Source organism: Prunus mume, linkage group LG1, assembly GCF_029339155.1.
Source record: "Prunus mume cultivar Tortuosa linkage group LG1, ASM2933915v1, whole genome shotgun sequence".
Classification (NCBI taxonomy): Eukaryota; Viridiplantae; Streptophyta; class Magnoliopsida; order Rosales; family Rosaceae; genus Prunus; species Prunus mume.
Window position 1 is genome coordinate 6421396 of NC_142698.1, and position 13077 is coordinate 6434472.

Sequence of the window (13077 nt, forward strand, 5' to 3'; positions counted from 1 at the left end):
TAGCGGTATTTCTCTTCATAATGTCATAAATTCAAATTTCCCTTGCTCGCCGATCAGAAAAATTAAAAAACAAAACTAACAAATGAGAACCCAAGTTAAGAAAGAACGAAAAAAGTTGGTATTAGGTGGAGATGGGTTTCCGAAATGCAATACCATATTCAGCAAAGCCACATTTTACAATCGTTGCCAATTTAGTTGGATATAATGGAATGGAAATGGATCAAAATTCAGATGGACACTCTCCTAGCCACGTTCCTAACAAATTCACCAACGCTGGAAGCTAAAGATGCTTGCAAACAAAAGGACCACTTCGTCTTGGAGCGCCGTGTAGCACAATCTAACCACAAAAAAATAACAATAATACAAAAATTCAAGTCAAAATATGAAAAAATTGATGTTCACTTTTGCCAAGTGTTGTTTGAGTTTGTGAGGATATTGGATGATGGCGATTCAAGAGAGTTGAAAGAAAAACATAGTATGCACCCGAACACGGATGTTTCTTTAAATTTTGTGCATCAATCGGGGCCTCGAAATTTGAAATATCCTCCAACATAGAGAAGAGAATTACCACTACTTGAGCACGATGATCCATGCCGAATGAGGAAACTTGGCATTTTGATAGGATGTGGTTGTAAGTAAGCGAAGGCAAACCTACGGGCAAAAAATATGTACAAAAACAAAACAGAATTCATCATTCCAAAGGCTTCAAGGGGAATACATCATTTTACAACAGCCGATGGATTTAAGCAGCCCAGTAGCTTGTGGATGCACTTCAGTAACCGAGGGAAAAGTTAAAGGCAAACTGACATTTCCAAAATGAAACTTAACATAAAGAATGACAATAGAGAGATTACTCCCTCAATCCAAATTTTAAAAAAAGGAAAAAAAGAAAAAAAAAAAACAAGAGTATCCAAATTTACTTGAAGAATGGCTCAAAAAAACAGTGAAATAAGCTGAGATTTGGTCAGTGAGGTATGACAAATTATCATATCAGCAACTTGTAAATGGCTAGAGAATCCATTTTGCTCAAGATTGAGCAAGCTTTTAGTCAGAATCATAAATAGGCTTTTGCCAACGACATTCAATCATCAATGCAAAGCTTCAATTGCCACCAAAAAACAAAGAAGCAAAAAGGGGGAAAAGAAAAAAACCTCTAGAAGTGATTTCAAGTATTCTGCGTCACTATTATGAGAAGGGAGATATGTAGAAATTCCATAGTCGGCATTGTTGGTTTTGGATTTTGTTTTGTTGGCCTGTAAGAATGATGGTTTTGCTGGCATGTTAGGAAAATGGTTTCAAGATGACTTAAAGATCAGAGGAAGAAGAAAGTATATGCGAACAAAATAAAATAAATGGAAATTAAATTACACCTAGAATAAGGTTGCAACTAGACTTGTTCCAGTGAACCCAGATTTTTATTAAAAAAATTTTACAAATAAAACTTATGGTTACTTATTCCACAATTACTATCTACAAAGCTAAAACTAATTACATGGGCACACGGAGAAATGTAAAAACTTTTTATTACCAATCCTTGAAGCAATTGAGTGTGTCCCTGACCTAACTCGAAGGTGCTTTTATCAGGACCATTGCAAATTTGCAGCAGTCCCCCAAATTCAAAGGTAGGTCAGTGAAATAGTTGACATAACAACTTGCTGCTGGAAGAATGGGGCTCAATTTGAAGCTTCCTTTGTTGCTCCCTTGCTGGGATAGGACTCTGGTGACCTACCTGTGAGGACAAGAAACAGAACTGCGTTATGTTTAGCTACAAAACATCACAGTATTGCAAGCGATTACAGAAAAAGTACAACAATAAACTTGAGAATCAGGGAGGTGGGGGCTGTCCAAATCCAAAGTACTACGTTGGAAGATTGGGAGATAATACCCTAAGGAATGGCCCTGTTTGATACTACTTCTGTAGCAAGCACTTTTACTCAAAGAGCTTTTATTAGAAGCACATAAAAAAAATTATTAAACATAGAGGTTTTTCAGGAAGCACTTATGGGCTTTATGACTTATACGCACTTTTAAGTTTTTCTGCCAAACACTTTCAGAAAGGTGTTTGGTTGTCCGAAAACACTTTCAGCCCCTCTACTAGTTCTGTTGCTGCGTTCCAATTCACTTATTTCTAACTGCTAATATTAACATGGACAAAGCTAGCACCACTTAGACTAAGCTTGGCCATTCACATAAACATAGTAGCACTGCACAATATATTCTCAACTAAAACTTCTTGGTTGGCTTAAAGTTTGATAATTTAACATTCATAAGCTCATTCAGAATTGCAAACTTAAATTTATCAAGTTACATCAAACACAACATCATCCATCATACCGTTAGGGCAACCATGAACCAAATAAACGAAAGCATAAAATTTTCTTAACAAACACAAGTCAGCATGAAGAATGTAACAGTAAAGATTTCAATCATACGTTTGGATGGAATTCCACAGTGCTCCACCAAGAATCACAACGAGACCGCCAAGCAGTTGACGATGGAGAAGTCTTTCGGAACCGAAATGAGCTTATGGGACCAACCAATCTTTCCCTGCAACTCTCCATCCCCATTTTCCACCACTTCAATTTCAGCACACCAAATCTCAATTTCTTTACCATTTCCCTTCCCTTCCCACAACACAACCAATTTCTCTCCCACATTCGCCATCGTGGCGCCGCACAAGAACTTGGGCAGCCCCTTCTCCAGTCCCTTGAGCTCTTTCCAAACCCCCTTCTTCACATCAAACCCTCTAATTTTCCCCAAATAGTCATAGCAGTAGAGAATCTCATGGACCACACAGGCCCTCCCTCTCCAACCCAAGTCAAGCCTTTTATCAACCACATCCCAAGTTCCGGCTTTCGGGTCCAACACGACGCCGCCCCGGTCCGCCATGGCGTACACGCGCCCGCCGATCACGGCGCTCGCGTGCATCCACTTGTCGCGGACATCAATCGGGCTCGGCACCGCCTCCCAGCGGCCCGTCCCCGGGTCAAGAGACTCGGCCCAGAACTCGTTCCGGGCCCACGAGTCCGCGACGCAGCCGCCGATGACGTATATCTTTCCGTCCACGACGCCGGCAGCTGAGAACTCGCGCGCCACGCGCATCGGAGGACCCTTGCGCCACGTGTGGAAGCGGCAGTCGAGGACCCATACGTGCGAGGAAGGGACGTCGTTGATTGAGCCTCCGATAACGTAGATGGTGGGTCCCACGACGGCGTATGCGGCGCCGACTGTTGGGGCGGGGAGTGGCGGGACCGGGATGAGAACGTGAGGGTTGTTTGGGTTGTTGGGGTTGGGGTTTTGATAGAGTGTGAACCAGGCGGAGGGGTTGTGGTGCAGCCGCAGGGTGAGGTAGAGGAAGTGTTCGGTGGAGATGAGGAGGGAGCGGGTGGTGAAGAAGAGTGGAGATGAGAGGAGGGAGTGGATGGGTCGCGAGACAATGGAGAGGGTCGGGTGGTACCAACGTGGGACCCGAGCTATACAGTTCAAAGCGACATCGTCTGGGAGGGATGGGATTAGTTGTGCCTCTGCTGCTGAGCTGCTCTGTGTTGTGGTGGTGGTGGTGGTAGACATGGCTGTGTGCCTGTATCAGATCTGTTCGTCCATTGGATTTGATAAAAATTTGTAGATATCCTCATTTCTAGCATTAGTATAAGGTACGTGCGGTCCGGTTTAATTCGGTTTTTTTCCTGGGAATTGAAATTGAAATCATACATAGGATCCAATTTGATTCGGTTCGGTTTTTTCTATAGAAAATAATTAGGACAAACTACATAGAACTCCTTAAATTATACGGTCATTTTCAAGTTTATACCCAATTTTAAGGGGTTGTATTCAATTGAGATTTTAAAAGACTATTTAAAGATAAAAAAGTCTAGTGGATTTAAACAGAACATAATAACCTATAAGATTTTATTTATGGATTTTTTATAATCAAGATTTTTTAGTTATGTATTTTAAAATATTTATATCAAGATATATAAGATTTGAAAGGACCATATGGATTTAACGGATTATGAGTTTAAAAAATCCAATGGCTTAGAATATACCACATCATCTAAATAAGTTTTGGTTTTATTTTTTTGAAACTAACAATGCTAACTGCAATTTTGCTAGTAACCTTTATCCCCTCTTGAACTTCTTAAAGAATCACCAAAAGATGGATGCACATGGTGGTGAGAATGAAGGGATAATAAAAACACAAAGTTGGGTTACTTCTTTTACAAATTTATAAATAAACCCAATCCTAGACATGTATTTATAAAAAAACCCAAGCACTATTTAAACATAGAAACATACCCAAAATCAACCTCAAAGTCAACTTTTTGGGTGTGTTTATAAATGGATTTTGAGTGTGTGTAATGATGGGTTTTGGGTGTGTTTATAAAGTGTTTTGGGTGTTGGGTTTTTTTATAATTTTAACCTCCATTTTGGGTATTTTAGTGAAACTCCCTAATTCTTTCTACCATGCACATTGAGCAAAATTCCACCAAAAAAATGCTGAAATTAATTTCTCCTTCATATTAAGAAAGAGAAAACCACATAGTCTCCTCGACATTGAACAAGTTTAGATTTGGTTTGCTGCGTTTTTAGCTGAATTCTCTACCTCTTATTCGACAGAATCAATGGTAGTACTCCCATTAGCAAAACCATCGTCCCCTGCTACTTGAACACTACCTTCAAGTTCAGTCAAGTTCTCCCGTATCTCAACTTTTTGATCCTCGACTACATCACTACTTGTCATATTGTCACTAATTACCCCATCATCACGATCATTTACCATTTTGTTTTCAGTTGCAACCAGATTGTCGAAACATTATCTCCTTTACTAATGAGTCTTGGTACCTTCTTGTATTCCACTTGAGCTAGTGAGTGACAATTTGGATCATTCTCTCCTTTCACAGAAGGTATGTTATCGGATAAGTTAACATCCCTGGACAACCCATATTGGTTCCCGATTCTTTGCAGCAAAGCCTCTATGAGGCATTTTGTCGAACAGTTGGTGGAACTAGCAAAGAGCTAAGGTAGGCCTCATCATTTGGCCCGGGCTCATGGGCGATGGGGCCCGCCCATTGGAAAAAGCCGGCCCGCCCGTTATGGGCTTTGAGATGGCCCGCCTAGGCGGGCTAGGCTTTGGCCCATAGGCCCGGCCCGATTAAGCCAAGAAAGCCCGGCCCGCCCACCACAAAAGCCCGGCCCGTTAAGCCCGCATAGATATATAATTATGTATAAATAAGAGTTTAAGATTAGGATTATATCACTTAAATCACATATATAATTTGTTTCATTTCATTTACTTTTCTTTACTCATTCCTAGTTTATAATTGGATGATTAGTACATTAATTTGTGTCAATTATTAATACAACAATTATATATATATAAATAAGATGAACAATATATCATATCACTAAACATAATCATATCACGAAATATAATCGTACTACTACCACCAAATATAATCATGTTTTTCTTGAACACATCACCAAACATTTACATATTTATTTATACCATCCTTTAAAAAAATATATTTTTGATACTTATTATTTTTTTAAATTATTTCTTAAAACGTATTATGGTCTAATTATGTAATAACCTCAAAAATAATACTTTGTTTTATTATTTTTGTGGAAAATCTTATTAAGTTGTGTGACTTTATTGAGTATTTTATGAATTTGGTTTGATGTGAAAATATTGGAATTAAGTGAGTTTAATCTCAAATTTAGACTAAAATGCCATTATGATTAAGTTTATGATTTTTTCAATGAAGCAGCCCGTTTGGCCCGGCCCATTGGGCTTAGCCCAGCCCAATGGCTTTCTCAAGCCCGACCTATGGGTCGGGCTTGGGCTTTAATTTTCTAAAAACCCGGCCCGATATTTTCTCTCTCCTCTTTAAAGCCCGACTGCCCGCCCAAGTTAAATTTGGCTAGCTAGCCCATTGACAAGCCCTAGCTAAGGGTTGCAAGAACGGTAGACATGTACAAGAAATGTATTTTGTAGAGTCTTAGTTGTAGCCAAAAGAACACCAGATATAGCATTATCAAGAACTTCAACACATCTAATCCTCGCAGACTTTGAATTTGGAAGCATATTCATCACTTGTTCAGTCACTCCACCAGACTCAGATGTGATTAGATAATACGATACCCAGACTTTGTTTAATACCTCTAAGAGGAATTAAACAAAGTACAGCCCACTGAATTGGTCTCAAGTATTCCTCTAAGAGCTTGTTGCCCACAACGTAAAATATAAAAATTGTAAAGGCAAGGCCAGCATGAGAAATGGTTATGTATCTGGGGATCGCCGAAGAGGGTGGTTTTGTGATATGGGTCGATGGGTTTTGTTGGGTCCTTCAGCAGAGCCTGGGGTTCATCTTTTCCAGAGAAAAAAAAACAAAAAAAATCTCACGTGAAAAATCTCATGGGTTAGGGTGGGATTTGAGATAGGGTTTGGTATTTATACCTCCACTAAAAAGTCCCACACAATTTCAAATTTTAAAAAATCCTTCGAAATTAGCAAGTTTTTGAATATCATAAGACTTTTTATTACTTATTTAAAGTCTTGATTGAATACCACGTGATTTCGACACCATCTTTTAAAAATCATAATAGTCTTAATGGAATACCACAAGACTTATTTAGATTATTTAAAAGTCTTAATTGAATACCACAAGACTTTTTTATCCTAAAATAGTCTTTTAAAATCTCAATTGAATATACCCCCCTTAGAGACATTTATAAGTACATTCTCAAACTCTCGGAAAACCTACAAATTGCCTCATCTGTTAGTTAAACTGTTAATAAGTCTATTAAGTGCTTACATGGAAACTTTGGGTCCCACTTTTATGCTTATGTACAATCCATGTAGACAAAATAATATTTAAAAATTTAAATTCATTTAAAAGATTAGAATAATAATAAACCTAAAATATATATGGGGAAAAAAAAAAGCAACCCCCAACGCTGCCCCTTTCTCTCTCTCCCACCCACCATCTTCCCCAGTCAACCTGCACCAACCTCTCACACCCTACATCAATATTCAAAGCTCGCTCATTTACCAATTTTTTTAATACAAATTTATAAATAAACCCAATCCTAGACATGTATTTATAAAAAAACCCAAGCACTATTTAAACATAGAAACACACCCAAAATCAACCCCAAAGTCAACTTTTTGGGTGTGTTTATAAATGGGTTTTGAGTGTGTGTAATGATGGGTTTTGGATGTGTTTATATGTTTAAATAGTGCTTGGGTTTTTTTATAATTTCAACCCCCATTTTGGGTGTTTTAGTGAAACTCCCTTTTTTTAATTCATAACCTTCAAATTTTGTTCAAGGGTTGAAATTTTGAAGAACTGAAAGAGACCTTTTAATCTAAAAAAAAAAAAAGATAAGAATAAATAGACCGTTCAAGTTTTCGGCTTTGTTAAGACGAACATGTCTTCGGTGAACCTAGTCGCCACCTCAATCCTAATCTATCTATCTATCTATCTATCTCTCTCTCTCTCTCTCTCTCTCTCTCTCTCTCTCATATTCATCTACTTGGTGGGGTTCGGTGTCGCCATTGTAGTGACCAAAGAACTTGGCAATGAAGACCCTTGGCTTGGGTGGTTGGATCTGAGATTGCGATTGGGGCTGGGTCTTTGACGGATCTGGAGTTTTGGACTCACTGGATTTGTGTCGTATAGGGGTTGGTTTGGACTGGAGGAGCGGGGTGGGGGCGGGAGATTTAGGGTAATGACGGTGGTTGGAAGGATGTTACAATGGCCGCTGGATGGAGACGACGGTTCTAGCAGGGAAGCATTGAGGGGTTGGGTGTTTTAGTGACGGTGTTAGCTCTGGTACGATAATAAGTTGGGCTGAGAGGTTGGGATGAGGAGAGGGACAATGATTTTTCTTTTTCTTTTTAAATGAAAATTAATTATTTAATATAATTTTACTTGTTTGTATAATAGTTTATTAGTTTTTTGTCCACGTGGAACTCCACGTCAATTAAAAAATAGGTAAAGTGTTGCATATCCCCATAAACTATCACGCTAGTTGAAATCTACACCTTGAATCAATTTTTCAACCAATTTAGCACTCGTACTAAATTTTATCCCCAATTTACCCCCCACCGTTAGTTTTTAGCAATTTCCATCCAAATTTCTGTTAAAAACATCACGTGAATGGCACATGCCAACCCTGCAACCCAAATTATCCAGCAAACCCTCTGTGAACCCTCTCTCTATCTCTTCATCTCTTCTTCTCTCTCCATCTCCCCGCTTCTTCCTCTTAGGCCTCAGCCCACCAAATCAAGACAACCACTGAAAAATCTCTATCATTCAGTCCATGAATTCCCTCGTTGGCCATGTCATTGTCTTCACTACTAAACGCTAAATAGCCAATCGCGAGCCCCAAAAAGAGAAGCACAACTTCGTCGAGTCAGGTGGCCGAGAACTTCCCAAACGATAGGGATAAAGAAGAAGAGATGGGGAGAGAGAAAGAGGTCTCACATATTTCTTTATAAGCAACAATGTTTGCCTTCATAGAGAGGAACGACAGAGTGGAGGAGCAAAGATTAAACAACAAACCAAAAGGCTTGGCCTTTTTTTTGAGATCTTTAGCCAGGGATCATATCTAACTTAATTAAGTGAAAAAAAAAAGGTTCACTTTTTTGAGTTTCTTTCACACAGAGGACCAATTTCAGAGCGTTGTTTTTTGTTGTAAAAAGTGAGATTTGCACTTCAAGAATCAAGATTGAAGAGAATTATGAAAATTGATTGAAACCCAGAATGAGAAATTTGGGATTTTGGTTTGTAATTTAGGCCATGGTCACAAGATCTTGGTGATTTGGGTTTGTAATTCAAAATCCCCTCCCCCCTGGATTGTTCTCTCATTCGAGCTCTTTGATGAAGCAAAGAAAAAAAAAATTTGATGGTCTCCAATAGCTTATTGGAATTGTGTCCAAAGCCAAAAACCCATCTGGGTTCGAGACTCGCAGAGAGAGAGAGAGAGAAAAAAAAATAAGAGCGAGGTTAAAAAATTAATTTTTAATTCAATAGTGAATCATCTGCATGACATGTGACTTTTTTAACAAAGACTTGGATAAAAATGGCTAAAAACTAATGGTGTTGGGGGTGTAAAATTGGCGATCAAATTTAGTACGAGTGCTAAATTAGCTGGAAAATTAATTCAGGGTGTAGATTTCAACTAGCATGATAGTTCAAGGGGGTATTCGGCAGTTTACCCTTAAAAAATGTCCCACAAATGCCATCAACATTTAATAGATTAACTAACGATTTGGCTAACAAATGAGGTAAATTATAGGGTTTCCAGGAATTTGATTATGTACTCGTAAATTTCTCTAAAATTGGGTATGAACTTGAAAACATAGGGAAACGGTTAAACTTATGTCTTGCAAAAAATACAACACAAGTCAAAATGGGATTTTCCACAAGAAGTGGATTTTGGATTTCAAATAGGTCTGGGTCCGGTTCGGGTGCATTTAAGTTGTCAAATATTTGGACAACCATTCCTTTTTTTTCTTTTTTTTAAAAAAAAAAAAAGCTTTTAGCCTTTAAACATTGCACCTCTAAAAATTCATGGGTCTGAGTGCATCGTACGAGTGTTAAACGGGAAAATGCTAAGATTAAATCTAACAACTCCAAATATTTGACTAAAATAAAATAAAATAATATAGTATATCAATTAATACGAAAATCAATATCAATCATCAATTAACCTAACGAAAATCAATACCAAATTATCAATTAAAGAAACAATTGATCATACCTCGAGTCTTGTGCTGCGCAGCCTTTGTTAGATATATGCCCTAGAAGTCAATATAAAATGTATAATTCTAAAAAATAATATATAATAATCAAAGAGGCAAGAACGTTGCTTTAGATACATAACGTACACAAAGTAACAAGTCCATGGATTAAGATATAAATGGAAAGTTATATAAATAAGTTAGATGCACGAGACCTTTCCATACATATAAATATCGTATCCTAAAATGTTCCTGGTCATAGGATCTCCAATTGGACAATAGTGACCCGCAAAGACTGGTATACATTATGTATGCTAAATTGGGAGGATGACTAGTCTCAAGTCATTCGTGTAGAGACACTGAGACAGATGTGTAGGTGCTCTATAGAAGATGGGGTCCACTAAACGCGATCAACTCTAGAATTCTTGTATGGAAGTCTTACTCACACGTGTCAAACAAAGAATTCTAAGTTGTGATAATGCAAATTAATCCTTAGACATGAGACATCACAGTTGTCTGGTGTATATGTTGTTTCTCTTTGAGAGCACTATACGGTCATATCAAAATGATGTGACTTAAAGGTGTTCCTCAAGATTCTTAGCATGTACACAGAGACAAGTGAATATACAACAAGGAATCTCTGCTTTTAATAAGAAGAGAGAATACTCTAAAGATATGATTCGTGAATCGTTGGCCAAAGTATTGGATGGAAATTGAAGCAAGAACGTTTGCAATTTCATCACATTGAATCATATAATCAAGAGAAGTCATATTAGGGATTTTTACACAAGTTTACCATATCCCAAGAATATGACATAGAGTATTGAATTAGAGAAGGATTGAATTACATTGTAATCAGAAACTGACTAGAGGTTCTCTAAATGAATTCTTTTTAGCTTGGGTAGCCATGACATACTACTAGGTGTCACTCATGACTTGTGGAAGCCCTGTAAGGACTAATTGTAATTAGCCTTCACCAACCTTTGCCAATAGGGAGAATTGTATGGAGAGATACAATTCACACTTGATTCAGAGTGAATCATTCATACCTATTGCCTTGCTAATTAGAACCTATAAGATTGCACACCGAAAAGTAATTGATTGGGAAATTATGAAGAGAATGAATGAGTCAAAGGTCAAAGGTCAAACGGTTGACCCGACACTTGACACGGTCAACTAAGGATGACCGAGACCAACATTCGTTAGACAAGTGACTGATTGAATTAGTCAAGTCACTTGAGTAATTAAATTAATTAGATTAATTTAATTATTCAATTAAAGTTATGAAACTTTAATTAAAGGTCCCATATGACTTGGAAATTCAAAAGGGATTTGACCATATGGACTTAGGCACATATGTGACACATTATAGGATTAATGTATTGGATCAAGATAGCAAAAGATAACACACAAAGAAGAGGGGAGGAGGGGGTGTGGTGGTGTGGCTACACTAGGGTTTGGGGGCATTTTTGATCCTATAAGTGTGTAGCTATGGAATCCTATCATCCCAGGGTTTTCAAGTTGGTGAAATTGGAAGAGAGAAAATATCAAGCTCTCTCTCTCCCTAACCCCTTCAATCTATCACATCAAGTGAGGGTGCTAGTGTTGAGCCAATTCTAAACAACAAAATTGAGTTATTAAAAACAACAACTTTAATTCTCGCAAGTGCACGAACCGTTTATAGTATAACTTATGTAAATACGAGGTTGATCCCATGGAGAATGGTAACTTGGTTCCAAGTTAAATTACTTAGAATGCTAGAAAAACAGAAAACAAAGAAACTGACTAACTAACTAAAGGCAAGGTCAAATTCAACAATGCCTCTTGCTAATTACTCAAGGTCTAGGACAGAATCCTAGCACCACACACGCACTCGAAATGGGAGGTTTTGTTGTGAAATGAAAAGAAGAAAGTGAAATGAGAGTGCTCGAAAGTAAACACCAGCAGCAATCAACAAGTTGTGAAACAATGATTGAGATGTGTTAGAGCCTTGGAATTCACCACTAGTTTTCCTATCCAAGTTATGAATGCATAGAAATTGACTCAAGTTTCATCAACAATAGATTATCACATACAAGCCTATGGTATCTAGGTGCAGGATGCATGATTCTCCTAAGGCATGTAATTGTGCATGGTATCTACTTAGAATAAAGTATACAAGAGTCATTAAGCTCCATGAGAATATGATAATCACACAAGTCCTAGAACATGGTATATGTCCTAGTCAACCTATGGTTATTAATCGCTTGAATGATTCTTAGGCCATTCATGTGTTGCTTGTGAAAGGAGAGTAGAATTGGTGAATCTAAACCCCTTCTCACCCTGTGCTAGATGCATAAAATCCTAGTTAGCTACTCCAAGAAAACATACATCAAGCACATAATAAACTGGAGATTAACAACTTGATAATAAAAGCAAGGAAATCAATTAACTATAAAATCATCCATAACATTGAGTATTCATGACTAGGGCTTCATCCTAAGCCCTAACTAAATGGATTAGTTAGACATAACTATGAATACAGAAAATAAGATACGTAGATAGCATAAAAAGAGGAGAAGAACTAGATGATGGCAGCAAGGAATTCCCAGGACAGCTCCAAGCTCTCCCTCTTTTGCAACTAGCTCTCTTCTCTCTTGTGGTGAATCAGAATGTGTGTATGAGAATAATAGATGAAGTGAATGTGTGTATCTAACTCTCTCCTTATTGAATGAGTATGTAGCTCTCTATTTATAGAGTGCAATTTCTTCATCCCCTTTGGCTGCTGAAGCACACCTCTCTTAGCTGCTCCCAACTGCTCCAGCTGCCTATACTTGGCAACTGCTCCAGCTGACATACTTGTCAACCGCTCCAGCTGACATACTTGTCAACTACTCCAGCTACCAAATACATGCTTTGGTATGGTTTCTTTATGGAAAGCTTGACTTTTGTTCATCTTTCTGAGTTTCTGAGCTGATTTGACTCCCATTTGTGGCTGCCCATATGTAGCACATGACTCTAGGGATGTAGCCACATTAAATGTGATGGCAGCCAACATGACATTTCTGTGAACTTGCTTTAGTCTTTGATGTGCTGAAGGCTCCAGATTTATCCAATTGGGATGAAAGTTGGAGATGTTATAATAGACACCCATTGGAACAACTTCTATCAAGGATGTCTTCTCACTCGACCTGTGTAAGTTGCTAAAATGAGGCCTGCAAGATGACCTACGAAACTGAACTGACAAGGAGTGTGGCCCAAATTGGGTTTGTCTTTAAGCTCATATTGCTCTTATCCCAATCAGCCCTTAACAAGCATGGATTGCATCAAATGTGATCTCTTGCTGTCTT

The 13077-nt window shown here is 38.1% G+C and overlaps 1 protein-coding gene across 2 annotated transcripts; it reads right to left on the reverse strand.

The window, feature by feature from the left end:
- Window positions 1–95: 95 nt before the first annotated feature.
- SKIP6 (SKP1 interacting partner 6) lies at window positions 96–3613 on the reverse strand. Of its 2 annotated transcripts, XR_016126403.1 has the most exons (5): window positions 2433–3613; window positions 1529–1729; window positions 1152–1253; window positions 569–651; window positions 96–337 (listed from the first exon to the last, which is right to left on the reverse strand). XR_016126403.1 is itself a non-coding variant. In XM_008234494.2 (2 exons), the coding sequence occupies exon 1, from the start codon at window positions 3568–3570 to the stop codon at window positions 2467–2469; it is 1104 nt and encodes a 367-aa protein (XP_008232716.2). In that variant the 5' UTR covers window positions 3571–3613; the 3' UTR covers window positions 1332–1729; window positions 2433–2466. The 2 variants fall into 2 exon arrangements, 1 of the variants encoding a protein (XP_008232716.2); XM_008234494.2 differs by lacking the exons at window positions 96–337; window positions 569–651; window positions 1152–1253 and having other exon boundaries at window positions 1332–1729.
- Between the last annotated feature and the right edge of the window lie 9464 nt (window positions 3614–13077).

Coding starts and splice junctions, on each gene's coding strand:
- SKIP6 (XM_008234494.2), bottom strand. CDS start 3,570: ATGTCTACCACCACCACCACCACAACACAGAGCAGCTCAGCAGCAGAG.